This window comes from Arachis hypogaea, chromosome 16, assembly GCF_003086295.3.
Source record: "Arachis hypogaea cultivar Tifrunner chromosome 16, arahy.Tifrunner.gnm2.J5K5, whole genome shotgun sequence".
Taxonomy (NCBI): Eukaryota; Viridiplantae; Streptophyta; class Magnoliopsida; order Fabales; family Fabaceae; genus Arachis; species Arachis hypogaea.
Genome location: NC_092051.1, coordinates 140,308,966 through 140,322,587, shown reverse-complemented (window position 1 = coordinate 140,322,587; position 13,622 = coordinate 140,308,966). Strand labels below are relative to the sequence as shown.

At 36.1% G+C, this 13,622-nt stretch overlaps 1 protein-coding gene across 1 annotated transcript; it reads right to left on the bottom strand.

The window, feature by feature from the left end:
- Positions 1 to 222: 222 nt before the first annotated feature.
- On the bottom strand, positions 223 to 2,095 carry LOC112755342 (histone-lysine N-methyltransferase ATX5). Its single transcript, XM_025803368.3, has 5 exons — positions 1,795 to 2,095; positions 1,548 to 1,652; positions 1,305 to 1,369; positions 914 to 1,127; positions 223 to 606 (listed from the first exon to the last, which is right to left on the bottom strand). Exons 1-5 carry the CDS (start codon positions 1,960 to 1,962, stop codon positions 412 to 414), a joined length of 747 nt encoding a protein of 248 aa, XP_025659153.1. The 5' UTR covers positions 1,963 to 2,095; the 3' UTR covers positions 223 to 411.
- Positions 2,096 to 13,622: the final 11,527 nt, after the last annotated feature.

Genomic DNA, 13,622 nt, shown 5'->3' with positions numbered 1-13,622 from the left:
ATAATATATATTTAATATTATTTTTTTTATGATTCTAATATATCTTTTTTTATGAATTTAGTACATAAATTTTCAATTTATTTTTCATATATTATTTATTTTAATTCTAAAATCCAGTAATTTTTTCTGTTGTACATACATGTTGTTTTTAATATTTATATACTTATTTTTTTTTTTGTTTGGACTTCAGCTCAATATCTGAAACTTAAAAAAAATCTAAAATTTATAAAAAAAAATGGTTAACCTGATTAACAGGTTACCTTTTTAAATTCAGACCATTCAAATAAGATATAATAAATGAAGAGTTCAGATTTAACGAATTAACAAGGTGTGCAGCACTCCATACTTAACAAGGAGCGTTTAAGGATGAGCCGCTTATCACATACTTAAGTGGAACATATTTTATTTTTTTCAACTATCTATATTTAATAAAGGTGTGCCTGATGTTGGGGGAGGGACGGTTATGAGTGAGGAGGCAGATTCTGAGAGGACAATTAGTTGTGCTCTTAATGGATGATGGTAGGGAGCATTCAAACTCTGTATTGCATCTAAAGGATGATGGTAGGGACCCCTCACATGATGAGGAACGGCATCAGCTGCTGATTTCTAGCAAGTGGAAATCCCAAAAATGAGTGAAGGGGCATAGTTTATGAGGAGAGATAACAGTGCCATGGACATACTAGAGAGATGAAGATAGTGTACAGAGAAGTGAACAGAGAAGTGAACAATTCAAAGAAAAGTTCATAAACCATGGTATTTCACTGGTAAATTCCATTAATTTATGATCTAAAAAACAATTTAACTTGAAGTATGAATTGCACCGAAAATGTAAAGAAGTATCAAGAGTAAATGTTACATTGACTAAGCATTATGTTACAGATTTTGCAAATGAAAATAAATCTCTGCATCTTACCTTTTTAGTGTAGTTTGTTCTTTGAAAGATTCGACATCTAGCGGCAGAGAATGGCTCATGTTCAGTATCTTCTGCTTGAGGGGTTTCTTCTACCTTTGTTCTTCTAGAGGAAATTAGCCTGGAACCCGTTTTTTTCTTAGTTTGTAGAAGACTTTTAGTTGATATGACCCCAAGGGGGGTTTGCATAATCAAAACAGTGTCTGGATTGGGAGCCCTGCAAGTAATATTAAAACAAAAAGCTGACAGTAAGATTCAAATGAATCTTAAATTCATACTTGAGGAATTCAAAAAAGAGTAAAAATTGTGTCAAAAGCAAACTCTGAAAAGGAAACCGTATAAATGGACAAAGAAGAAAGTATTGTCTCTTTTGTTGTAATTGAAGATTCTATACCTGTGATAAGCACAATAGGAAACCATTTTTGTTGTCTGTTTACCATTTTTCTCCGAAATGTGCAACTGCATTTAAGCAGGAAAATTTAGAGAAAAAAAAAGTCTCTAAATTATCTATAAGAAAATGCAACATGTAGTCATGATGCATAACTGAACTGAAATCCAAATTGTAAGAGGTTAACAACAATTCGCAAATGGAAGCCCGAAATAATAAATAAAAAATAAAAACCAGAGTTGATCCGACCTCCATTCGGTAGCCAGCCCTTGATGCACACATGGCATGGAAATAAGTAGAACACTTGCAACATTGTGTGCATGAACCATGAATTTGCTTACAAATAACACAAATCTGAAATTCAACAAACACAATTTAGATTAACATAGGCATAAAGAAGGAACAAGAGACGTCAAATGAAAACCATTTAGGAAACCTGTAGTCTATATCATTTTACAATTACGTTTTCTAAACAAACTGGGTATTGATATCTCACCTTAACAAAAGAACTTGACGGAATACTAAGAATACCCAAAGCAGGCTCCATCTTCTCATCACTAGCAAAAGCCACTTCAGGCCGAAACCAAGCACAAGTGACATGAACCCATAACGTGTCAATATCTGTTGGCTTTAGAGCACCACCTAAGGAACGATAAACTTCCATGCGAAAGCTTGGCCGTGGCAGTGGCCGTGGCCGTGGCCCAATAGCACAGCCATGATGATGCTAACCACTAGACCAAATGCAGAAACTACCATCAACCTCACGAGGACCAGCTACCATTCTGTCGACTGCTTTGTATACCAGAATTCCAGCAAGCAACCATATCAATTGGATGGAAACCAAAGCCCCAAGAATCTCTATTCTAAAATATCCATACGATTGGCGGGGGTTAGCTTCCCATCCAGCAGCCCATAGCGAAAATAAGGAAATGGCAAAGGCTGCAACATCCGAAAGCAAATGTGCCGCATCAATTAATATTGCAAGCTGTTGGCACATTTGCAATTTTGTTTTCATGACTGTTGAAGTAATTGAAGGGATCAAAGCCAACAGTCTTGCCATATTAACAGATGCGGCACATTTGCTTCACTACAGATCTTACTCCCTCCTGGATTCCTTGTTTCATCATGATCTCCACTTATTTCAATGACTTGTGCATCCTTAGAGCCATGTGCTTCCATCTACAATATATACCAAAAATACAATCTTTTAGAGTTGGAAAGAAAAGATAACAGAAGCATAAACTCCTCCTATCATTAAAGAAGCAATACCAATAATAGCAGGCATCAACAACTTAGGGAGTATGGACAATATGATGAAAAGGTGGTGCTCTATGTTAATGTGTTATTGTTCCTTAGGTGGTGCTCTAAAGCCAACAGATATTGACACATTATGGGTCCATGTCACTTGTGCTTAGTTTCGGCCTGAAGTGGCTTTTGCTAGTGATGAGAAGGTGGAGCCTGCTTTGGGTATTCTTAGTATTCCGTCAAGTTCTTTTGTTAAGGTGAGATATCAATACCCAGTTTGTTTAGAAAACGTAATTGTAAAACGGTTCATAATAATAGTAAGAGTAGTATTGATGGTACAATAAATGTGATAGATGCATATATATATATATGCAAATGCTATGGTGTCTATTATGTTGTACCTAAATTATTAAAAAGGGTAAATACATAATATTTAATAAATTTTACATGATTTATTTTTTACTTTAAATATTTTATTTTTTATTTTAAAAAGTAAGTTAAAAAATTTAAACATTATAACAAAGATACCATAAAGCTCACTAAAAGGAGTGCTAGCTACTATTGATGGTACAATAAATATGATACTTGCATTATATATATATATATATATATAATTTTTACCAACTTTTGTACCACAATTGCTTATTTTTATTTTTCGTTTTTTTACATTAATTAGTTTGTGTTTTAAAGGCTTATATCTTTAGCACTTTTTTTCCTTCTAAATACTTTACAAGTAATAATTTATAATTTTACTATCTATCTTTGCTAGTAAAACAAAATGACATACCTACTAAATGTTTATTATGCCATAGAAAGTATTTTTTCTAAAAATTGGTTGGAATTCTTTGAAAATATTTAATTGTTAGAAGGATACTAATACTATATATATATATATATATATATAATCCTGAGATTGACCATTCGTTTTTTTATTGGGCCACAGGCCTAATTTACGTTTTTTACAATTGACCTTATTTTATATATGACATATAGGTTTTTAACCCAATATTATGCTTTTGTCCTAGGTAACCTCTTTTTTTCTTTTTGGGTTAAGTCCTAGGTAACCTCTTAATGTAAACCAAGTTCACGTCCAAAAAATTCTACCAAGTTTGTCCATTCTACCTTTCTGCTTAGCCCAAAAAAAAAAACTGGCTTTCTGATTTCTAGTTTCTACACGACCCTTCGTACTTTTGTAGTCGTACTATGCAAGAAACGCTTTTTTATCTCTTACCCAAAAAAAAAAAAACTCGTGTTGATATCCCTTTTATTCACGAATCAATATTCAGTTGTGCTAAACTAGATAAGTTTGAGTAGTGGTGTTATTTTATGCGAAACTTATACATGAATCAATTCACCGAACCTTAAAATGATTTCATTTGCGAAAATCGCAGTATAACCAAAGACTGGACTCTAATATGGACTCGAAGATTATGTTTGACGATAACACCCACAATATTATTAACCCAAATGGATCTGTGATATTTAGTGCGCTTAATACAGGTTCGCTTATTTTTTTAAATAAATAAATACAGGTTCGCTTATTTTTAAAGATAATTTAAAGATAGTTAAAAATAAATAAATAACTATTGTATTAAAAATAAATAAATAAATAACTATTTTCAGCAATGGTGATTTTTAGATTTTTTTTTTTGTTGCTTTGTTTTAAATGTTTCTATTTTTTTAAATAAAAAGCTCAACACAACAAGGTGGAGCATTAACGTTTCAACAGAAAAGTACTAAACAGATAAAATAAACTAATTCATAATCATCTTTGACAAAAGTCATCAACAACCCAAAAGATCAAATATCACTCCACTCTTTGTAACTCTTAATCGACCTGTTAACTACTCTTGCAACACCTGATTCTTGATTCCTGAAAATTCTGTCATTCCTTTTCAACCAAGTGCTCCAAATGATAACAATGAAACCAAACTCAACAATATTCTATTAATTTGACTGCACGATTGACCCCCTGAATCATGTAAACTTACGATCATTCAGCTCTATATCTACCAGTTCGATAAAGCTGTTAACACACTAGCACATTTTCTTTCTTCCAACTGCACAACCTCATTGAAGACACCCATGTAGCAAAGAGGAACCTGACATATTTCCGATAAAAAACTCAACTCTTCCCACACAGCAAGCTTCTCTTCCCTTGTATGCGCACCATACACCAAGCAAACAGCACAAATAAAATTATTGTTTGTCAATTCCCGTTCTATACACAACCATCTCTCCCTTTTGTAACAATTACTCAACCTAAATATCATAACATCCCACATTATTAATAAACCTCCAGAAGCACCTTCCGATCCCACAAATTCCAAACTCACCGCATCATTACCCCAAAATTGTACTACATCAAACCTAGAAATCACCTCCTTCTTTGCCTTTATCAATCCTAATATATTCACATTATTTTTACTCTTAAATTTTTTACCATTTTTCACTTTCCAACACCCCTTAAACCCCTCATATTCCACAAACTAAAATCATTTAAAAGCTTTATTACACACCTTGTTTCGGTTTTTAGGGCAGCACCTTCTTGCTTTCTCTTTCTGTTTTGCTTGCCTTCTTTTTTGTGCCAATACTTCATTCTGAGCTTGAAGAATAGCCATAATGTCCTCATCCTCGTCATATAAAACAGCTCCTGATTCGACAGTCAAGTCCCAAGCAGCCCTATTTTCAGCTATATCTTTATCCCAACTTCCTCCGTGTTCATCTTGATTAGTTTCACCGTCTGCATCCTGCTCTGAGTCCTCCGAATCTTCCAAGTTCCTTACAGCCCTTTCATCATCCAACCCAATTTCCTGCACCACTGTATTCTCATCCTCTAAATCTGAATTTTGCACTGCATCACCCCTCATCAGACCCATATGCCAACATGCTGCTTACCACTCTCGTCCAAACTAGCGTGGATCTCATTAACTACACCTGGTGGAATATTTTTCTCTGCTGTGCTGTTCGAACACTTCTCCGCACCTCTGCCAATCTCTTTTCCGGCTTGATTATGCTCGTCGGGTGTATAAGGGGCTTCACACTCCTCCCTGCCCTCCACGCCATCAAGTTCAGCGCGGACATTATCACCTTCGCTACTAGCAGCTGACTTCCACACTGCTCCCAAATCTTCCTCGTCGGCGCTGTTCACCGTGGCATCAACCCCGCGAACTCTATGACTAGCCATGCCCCTCTCGTCACCATCGCCTGCAGCAGCTAGCAAGGAGGCCATTTTAAAACGTACAATGATGTACTCTCCGTCGCACCACACAGCCACTTCGCTGCCACACCCCACTAACGTATTAGGCCTTATATGCTTCAACTCAGCCCCAACTGAACTTTTGTTCAACACCAGATCAACCCCTTCTTTCCGTTTATCCCCGTATTCCCAAGTCTCTGTTCTTTTAGAGATTGCTTCATTGCTGATTGTTTGAGATCCCATAGATTCTGCACTCACCATAACTGCCGGATACATCAAAGGATTATCCGTTTGCGTTTTCAAAAAACCATCATGCCACTCATCCAACTCCTCAACAGCAAATACCTTTCTATCCTTGTCATGCTTTGGCTCCCGTAGAGTGGCATCATTACCACCGCATCCCATCCCACCTCCAACGGTTCCCTCTGAATTTCTAGTTCTTCACTTCTATGGTGTTCCAAGACAACTCTCTCTTTCTCGTTCACCTAAATATTCTTTTCTTTGATTTTTCTTGTTTTCCATCAGGAGACTCCATGACATCTTCATCGTGTGTAGTGGTTTTTCTCCGGACATCAATCCTCCTCCTGTACTTAGCCTCACCCACAAATATCTCTTTGCTCCTTAATTGCATTCCATTCATCTCATTGATGGCCTTTAATATACCTCCTTTTGTAGTATACCTGATAAAAGCAAACAGATGGATCCGACCATACTTCTCCTTACGTGCCAAATAGATGTCATTTATCCTTCCTATCCACTTGAACATATGAAACAATTCATTCTTCGAAACATTGCCAGGTAAATTATCCACAAAAATTGTGAATGATTCACTCTCCAATCGGAGATACGCTTCCCAATTCCAAATCTGTGGATCTTTTTTCACCATGAAGCTGTCTAACTTTATCCCACCTTACATTAGACATAGATAGATTATAGAGTACCAGGAGTACTTACTCTCATACTTTTATTGAAGCACCATTCTGCCAGTCTTTTTCTCTGATTGTGTCGAGGACGGGGTTGTGTGGTGCGAATGTAGTGACTCTCGGTGGCTGGGACGGCTTTAGGGTTTTCAAAGGTGTTTCCCTTAAATGTTCCTATTGTTGTTGTGTTTTTGCTGTAATTTAAATGTTCTTTTGATTTTTTTTTTCAAATGTCCAATGAGTACTTGATTGATTGATTTTGTTCACTGAATGTATTTGATGATAAATTTTCAATTGATAACTCTATTACGGTTTTATTGTCTGTTTCTATAGTTAAATTTTATTAAAGTTTTTTGAATTTGCAATGTCTATGTTATTGATTCACCGTTACTTCATTGTTTTTTTTTTTTGTTATTAATCATTGTGATGAGCTTTATTAAAGTTGGATTGAAAACTACCAATTTTTCTTCATTTTTCACTATTCTAACTTCTGTTTTTATTAAAAGATTTGCAATTGGTGATCTTTTGATTTATTATATGCTTCATGTTTTTATTATTCTATTTGCATTGTAATTCAATCCATCTATTTTTAATGGAAGTATAATATGTTAATTGTCAATAAATTTGCAGCAAGTTATTGCATATTTTGATGATTAATTACATTTAATTGGTAATATTTTATATAGGATTTTAAATTTGTAAAATATTTATGATGTTTATTTATTATTTTATTATGAAATAATTTTTTCGGTTGAACTACGAATAGATCGATTAGACCAATAAACTAATGAATCAATGACTAAAACGGTTTGATAATCGATCCGATTTTCAGGACTTTGCTAGTTTGCTTCGATCTTTGTTTTTGTTTTAAAAAAAAAAACAAAAAAGAGTTTTTGTTTTTCTCAAAAAAGGTTTTTCTCTTCCAGAAAAAGAAAAAAAAAATTGCTTTTTTGAATCCAAGGTGAGTAGTACTACTATTAGTATCTTTCTTTTTCAATACATTGAATCATCAATGCTCATCAAGTAAATGTGATACGAACAAATTTTCTCATGTGAATCATCAATGCTCTTAAATCGTTTAACTTTTGTCTGGTTAGTATATGGCGCAATTAATAACCAATTTGAAGTTGATGGACGGTTTTTTAACAGCTATGATAGACTATTAACAATCAATGATATTTGACAAATAAATTTAAAGATAAAAAAATACAGATTAAAAATTTAAATTTAAATTTTTAATCATATTTAAATATTAAAAAATAAATAAATAACTATTTTTAATCAGCAATAACATTTAATTACTTGGAATATACCCAGCACAAACATCCAATTCCATTAGCGGGTTATATAATACAATATATATATATAGCAATAAACATTTTTGAGGTACTTGAATAATAATTATGTAAGCACTGGATGGAAAAGTAAATTCCTTTTTTTAATTACTATATATATAATATATAATAATAGTAATATCTCTCGTACTCATAGGGGATTTTTTAGTTTAATAAATAAATTAAATATAATAATTATTAAAATAAATAATTTAAAAAATATTTACCGAAATAAATATCCTTCTCTCATCTCGTTTATACGGTAAATGAGATATATATAGTTTTTCAATTTTCGTATATCTCGTTTACAGTATAAACGAGATAGATATTATCTCGTTTGCACTGTAAACGAAATATATGTATTTATGAATAATTAAATGTAATTTTTAAAAATAATAAAAAGTATTAATACTTTTAATTTGACCAAACTCTTACAAATGGAATGATAAACTGTCCATTTTAAATAGGAAAGATAAACTATCCATTTAACACGTTTACTTTGAAAGCACATAAGTGCACCATTAAATTGCCCACTATTATTTTTGTCCCAACGTTTGGGATAAGTCTTAAGTTGTCCCTAACGTTTTAAAATTAACTCAATATTGTTCTGTTAGGGATCCGTTAACAGAATTGACGACGAGACAAAATTGAGACGATTTTAAAACGTTAGGGACTTGAATAGGATGAAAACGTTGAGGACAAAAACCATAGATAGAAATAAATTTTAGTTTTATCCTTTAATAATATCAATTTTCTACTGTACATAGTATTCAATTACTTTTTAATCACATCTAAAAAAATTACACTTAGTGCTTGTTTGGGCGCCATTATTTTGATAAAAAAAGATCTTTTTTCAATAAAAAAGATCTTTTTTTATTTTTTAGCGTGTTTGGTAAATTTCTAGTAGTAAAAGTAAAAGCACTAGAAAAATAAAAAAAAATCTTTTTTGAGAAGCTGTAATTTACATCTTTTTTTTAAAAGATATTTTTTTCTTAAAAAAAATATGTTTTTCATTTAATAAATAAACAAAAAAGTACTTTTATATTGTTATACCCAAACATAATTGATAGATAAAAAGATCTTTTTGCATGAGATATCCAAACATAAAATTACTTTTACTTTTCCATAAGATCTTTTAAAAAAAGATAACTCAAAAAAAGATCTTTTCTTAGAAGTTCACCCAAACAAGCTCTTAATCACATTACTTTCATTCTAAATAAGTTTTTTTAGATTTTTATATTAACTTATAACTTAGTGTAAAATTATAAAAATATAAATAAATTTATTTAGAATGAAAGTAACGTGATTAAGTGTAATTTAATTAGATGTGATTAAAAAATTATTGAATATTATGTACGGTAAAAAATTAATATTATTGAAGGATAAAATTAAATTTTATTTTTATGTATCATTTTTGTTCGGTAGGTCGGGTACCGGACGGTTCGGGTTAAGACCCTGAGGTCAGCGTTTCGGATGGTGGAGGGGCTCGTCTGGTCGTGGTTTCCTGGTCCCGAGTGGGCGAGATCCCGAGCACTTTGTACGAAGAAGGGGGTGCCACCTGCAAAGACACTCCGACGCTCTTGTCAGAATATGTGCAGGCGGAAAGGAGGTGGTGTAAGAATGTGACGTACCTTGGGGGGAGAGCCAGTCTCCCCCTTATATACATGTCAGTAGTGGGCCCCTTCAATGGTCAGGCCCATACCCTCAAGGGCGCTGTCCTTCGGCTGTGTGCAAGCCGTACGAGACGCGTGTCCGGGTCGGGTGGAGGGCGCATTACTGGGCCGGCGAGAACTCGGGTCGGGTCGACCCGCGTGAGTTTGGGCCAGGCCGTAACAATTTTCATACCCAACGTGTTCGTTCTATTTAATTCCCTAACGTTTCAAAATCGTCTCGATTTTGTCCCGCCCGTTAATTCTGTTAACGGATCCCTAACGGCAGGGCAACATTGAGCCAATTTTGAAACGTTAGGGACACTTTGGGACTTACTCCAAACATTGGGAACAAACACGATACTTTATTTTAATAGGAATCATCTAACCAATCAATCAATCTCCATTGAGTTCTGTGTTATTTAAATTATATTTCAAATTTTTATGTACTCTCATGTAACAAACGAAATTTTTATGTACTCTCATACAATAAATAAAATTTCAAATTTTTAAACGAAATAATTAAATATAATTTTTGAAATTTCAAATTTCAAATTTACAAAATTTTGTTTGTCGTATGGGAGTACATTAAAATTTCGTTTGTTGCATGAGAGTACATAAAAATTTGAAATATAATTTAGAAAGAACTCAATGGAGATGGATTGATTGGTTGGATTATTCCATTAAGAGTCAATCCAAAATAACCGTGTTAATAGTGGGCAGTTTAACGGTGCACTTATGAACGTGTTAACGTGCTTATTTTAAATGCACAGTCCATCTTCCATTTTATTTAAAATAAACAGCTTACTTTCCTATTATTTGAAACCTTCCATTTTTAAGAATTTGGTCCAATTAAAAGCATTAATATTTTTTATTATTTTTAAAAAGTGATACGTTACCACAAACCTCGGCCGCCCGAAAAGCTCGGCACGTGAGCAGATAAGATCGGCCTCACACCAGCTGCCCGAAAAGTTCGGCCCGAAAGCAGATAACAACGACCTCACCCGTTTGAAAATTAGAAACGTGCTCATCAAGCCTAATCACCAAAACAGAATATCATAACTAACCTACAAACTAGGACTTATCCCCAGTGAAGCGGATAAAACAACTCCTATAAAGCCGAGCTAATATCCTCGGCTAAGGTTCAGGTTTTCATTCTTAGTCTTCAAACTTACTTAATTACTCTCACTCGAGATTATCACTAACTTGAGTGTCGGAGTATCTTTTTGCAGGTATTCCCGCCGCGGTGTTCGATCCAGGCCGACGTATAGCTCTTCCTCTCCGACAGCCACTTGCTCGGAGTCGCTAAGCTCGGCCACCCCAGTGCCAGGACGAATCACTTGGCGCCCACCATGGGGCCCGAAATATATCTGACCTCACCATCCATTTTATTTAGTATCTTACCTTGTTTTGCAGGATTCCCTATCCTCGGACATGGCTGACAATGGAAACCCCCAACCCACACAAGCAGAGCTCTTGGCTCAGATCGCCGAACTCCAGGCGGAGGTGCGGAGGATAGCTGAACTATCCACACAGAACAATGGAAAGCAGGAAGGAGAAAGCTCTAAAAGCTTGGCGCAGGGCCACACAGATCTCCTAAATATCACTCTACCAAAGGAGAAGCTCACCCTCGAGAACCCCTTTTCTGACGAGATCATTAAGTTCCAGATGCCAAAAAATTTTGTATTGCCTACAGCGCTGGAACCGTACAAGGGGTTCAGTGACCCCCAAGCTCATATCAAAAAGTTTCAATCCATGATGTTCTTTAACGGCGCTAACAATGAGCCCGTCCTTTGCCGGGCTTTTCCTACTTATCTTGATGGTGCTGCATTACTGTGGTTTTCTAAATTGTCTGCAGGTTCGATTTCCTCCTTTGAGGAACTGGCGAGATCCTTTATTGACTATTTTGCTACATCAAGAATTTATGTCCATGGATCAGACTACCTAGGCACAATCAAACAAGGCCAACATGAGAGTTTAAAGAACTACATGACCAGGTTTTTCGAGGCTACTATGGAGATCCAAGACTTGGATCCGGCTGTCCACCTTCATGCCCTCAAGGCCGGCCTCCGACAGGCAAATTCCGAGAAACCATTGTGATAACAAAACCAAAAACACTCGAGGAGTTCCGAGAGAGGGCTGCAGGTCAAATGGAGATTGAAGAGCTCCGCGAGGCCCAAAAGTCGGATAGACAACCACAAAGGAGGGATGAGGAAAAAGCTTTCCGATCACCAGGCAACAAGGATACAAAGAAGCCCTTCAAGCTCACACCAAAATACAACACGTATACCAGATTCAATACCAAGAGAGAGAACATCATAAAAGAGATTTTGAATGCCAAAATCGTGAAGCCACCAACTCGGGCAGGAAACTACCAAGACCAAAGGTTCGTGGATAGGAGCAAGCATTGCGCCTTCCATCAGAAGTTCGGCCACACCACGGACGACTGCATTGTCGCGAAAGACCTCTTAGAAAGACTGGCGCGTCAAGGACTTCTCGACAAATACGTCGAGAGCCGGAAAGCCAGAAGAGCAAGCTCGGACAGGGAAGAGAGCAAACAAACAGTAATAGACAAGAACAAAAAAGAACAGACCACCCCTGATCCACCAAGAGGCATCATCAGCCACATATCGGGAGGATACGCAGGCGGAGGTGAAACAAGCTCGGCCAGAAAACGAAGTTATAGGGCGATGCTGGCAATCAAGGGAACACTGCAGCCAAAAAAGGAGGAGGACCTAGATGTCACAATATCTTTCAATCAATCAGACTTCAGATCAACAAGCCCTAACCTCGACGACCCAGTAGTGATCTCCATACAAGTTGGAGAACTGTTGGTAAGAAAAATACTACTGGACCCAGGTAGTAGTACTGATGTTTTGTTTTATTCTACCTTTAAAAAGATGAAACTATCAGAAAAGCTAATACAGCCTTCCTCGGGAGAGCTAATTGGGTTCTCCGGAGAAAGGGTCCCCATCATGGGACATATATGGCTAAGAACTACAATGGGAGAAATCCCTATGTCGAAATCCATTGATATTCAATACCTAATAGTAGATTGTTATAGCCCTTATAATATTATAATTGGGAGACCCGCTTTGAATATATTCAAAGCGGTAGTATCCACATTACACCTGTGTGTCAAGTTTCCAGTGCAGGAAAATAAGGTAGCTACGGTGTACGCCGATCACCAAAAAGCTCGGCAGTGCTACAATGCCTACCTAAAGCAAGCCCATGCAAAGGAGATAGCTCGGCCCCAGGTCCAAGCCATACATAGCTCGGCCGAAGCCACAATGTTAGCTGATCTCGACCCGAGAGAAGACCTCGGCGAAAGACCTCAGCCAATGGACAACCTTCACCAATTAACATTAACAACAAATGAAAAGCAATACACATACATCAGAGAAGCACTCGAAGGAAAATAACGAGCAAGACCCATACACATACTGCGACAGAACGCCGACCTATTCGCATGAACACCAGACGACATGCCGGGAATAAGCCCAGAAGTCATCTGCCATAAATTAGCAATCGACAAAACAGTCCGACCAGTGGCATAGAAGAAAAGAAACCTCGGAGAAGAGAAAAAACAAGCAGCACTTGAAGAAACCAAGAAGCTCCTTAATGCAGGTTTCATCAGAGAAATCCGCTTCACCACATGGCTATCAAACGTGGTAATGGTAAGGAAAAGTTTAGGTAAATGGCGCATGTGCGTCGACTTTACAAATCTAAACAAAGCTTGCCCTAAAGATGCATATCCATTACCTTGCATTGATAAGTTAGTTGATAACGCTTCTTGTTTCAAAGCCTTGAGTTTTATGGATGCATACTCTGGTTATAACCAGATTTTGATGCACCCAGAAGACCAAAGCAAAACAAGCAAAGGTAATAAAAAGTAACCCTGGTAGCCTAAACGGTTACAAAACCATTTGCATTCAATCCTGGTCGTCAAAAAAGAGAAGCATTAATGACCCCGAAAT

Excerpts from the sequence above, each read along its gene's own strand:
- LOC112755342 (XM_025803368.3), bottom strand. The coding sequence starts at position 1,962 with ATGGAAGTTTATCGTTCCTTAGGTGGTGCTCTAAAGCCAACAGATATT. Across the intron at positions 1,370-1,547 it reads GGGCTGGCTACCGAATGGAG|TTGCACATTTCGGAGAAAAA; the intron begins GTCGGATCAACT and ends GCTTAAATGCAG. Across the intron at positions 607-913 it reads GAACAAACTACACTAAAAAG|AAATCAGCAGCTGATGCCGT; the intron begins GTAAGATGCAGA and ends TCCACTTGCTAG.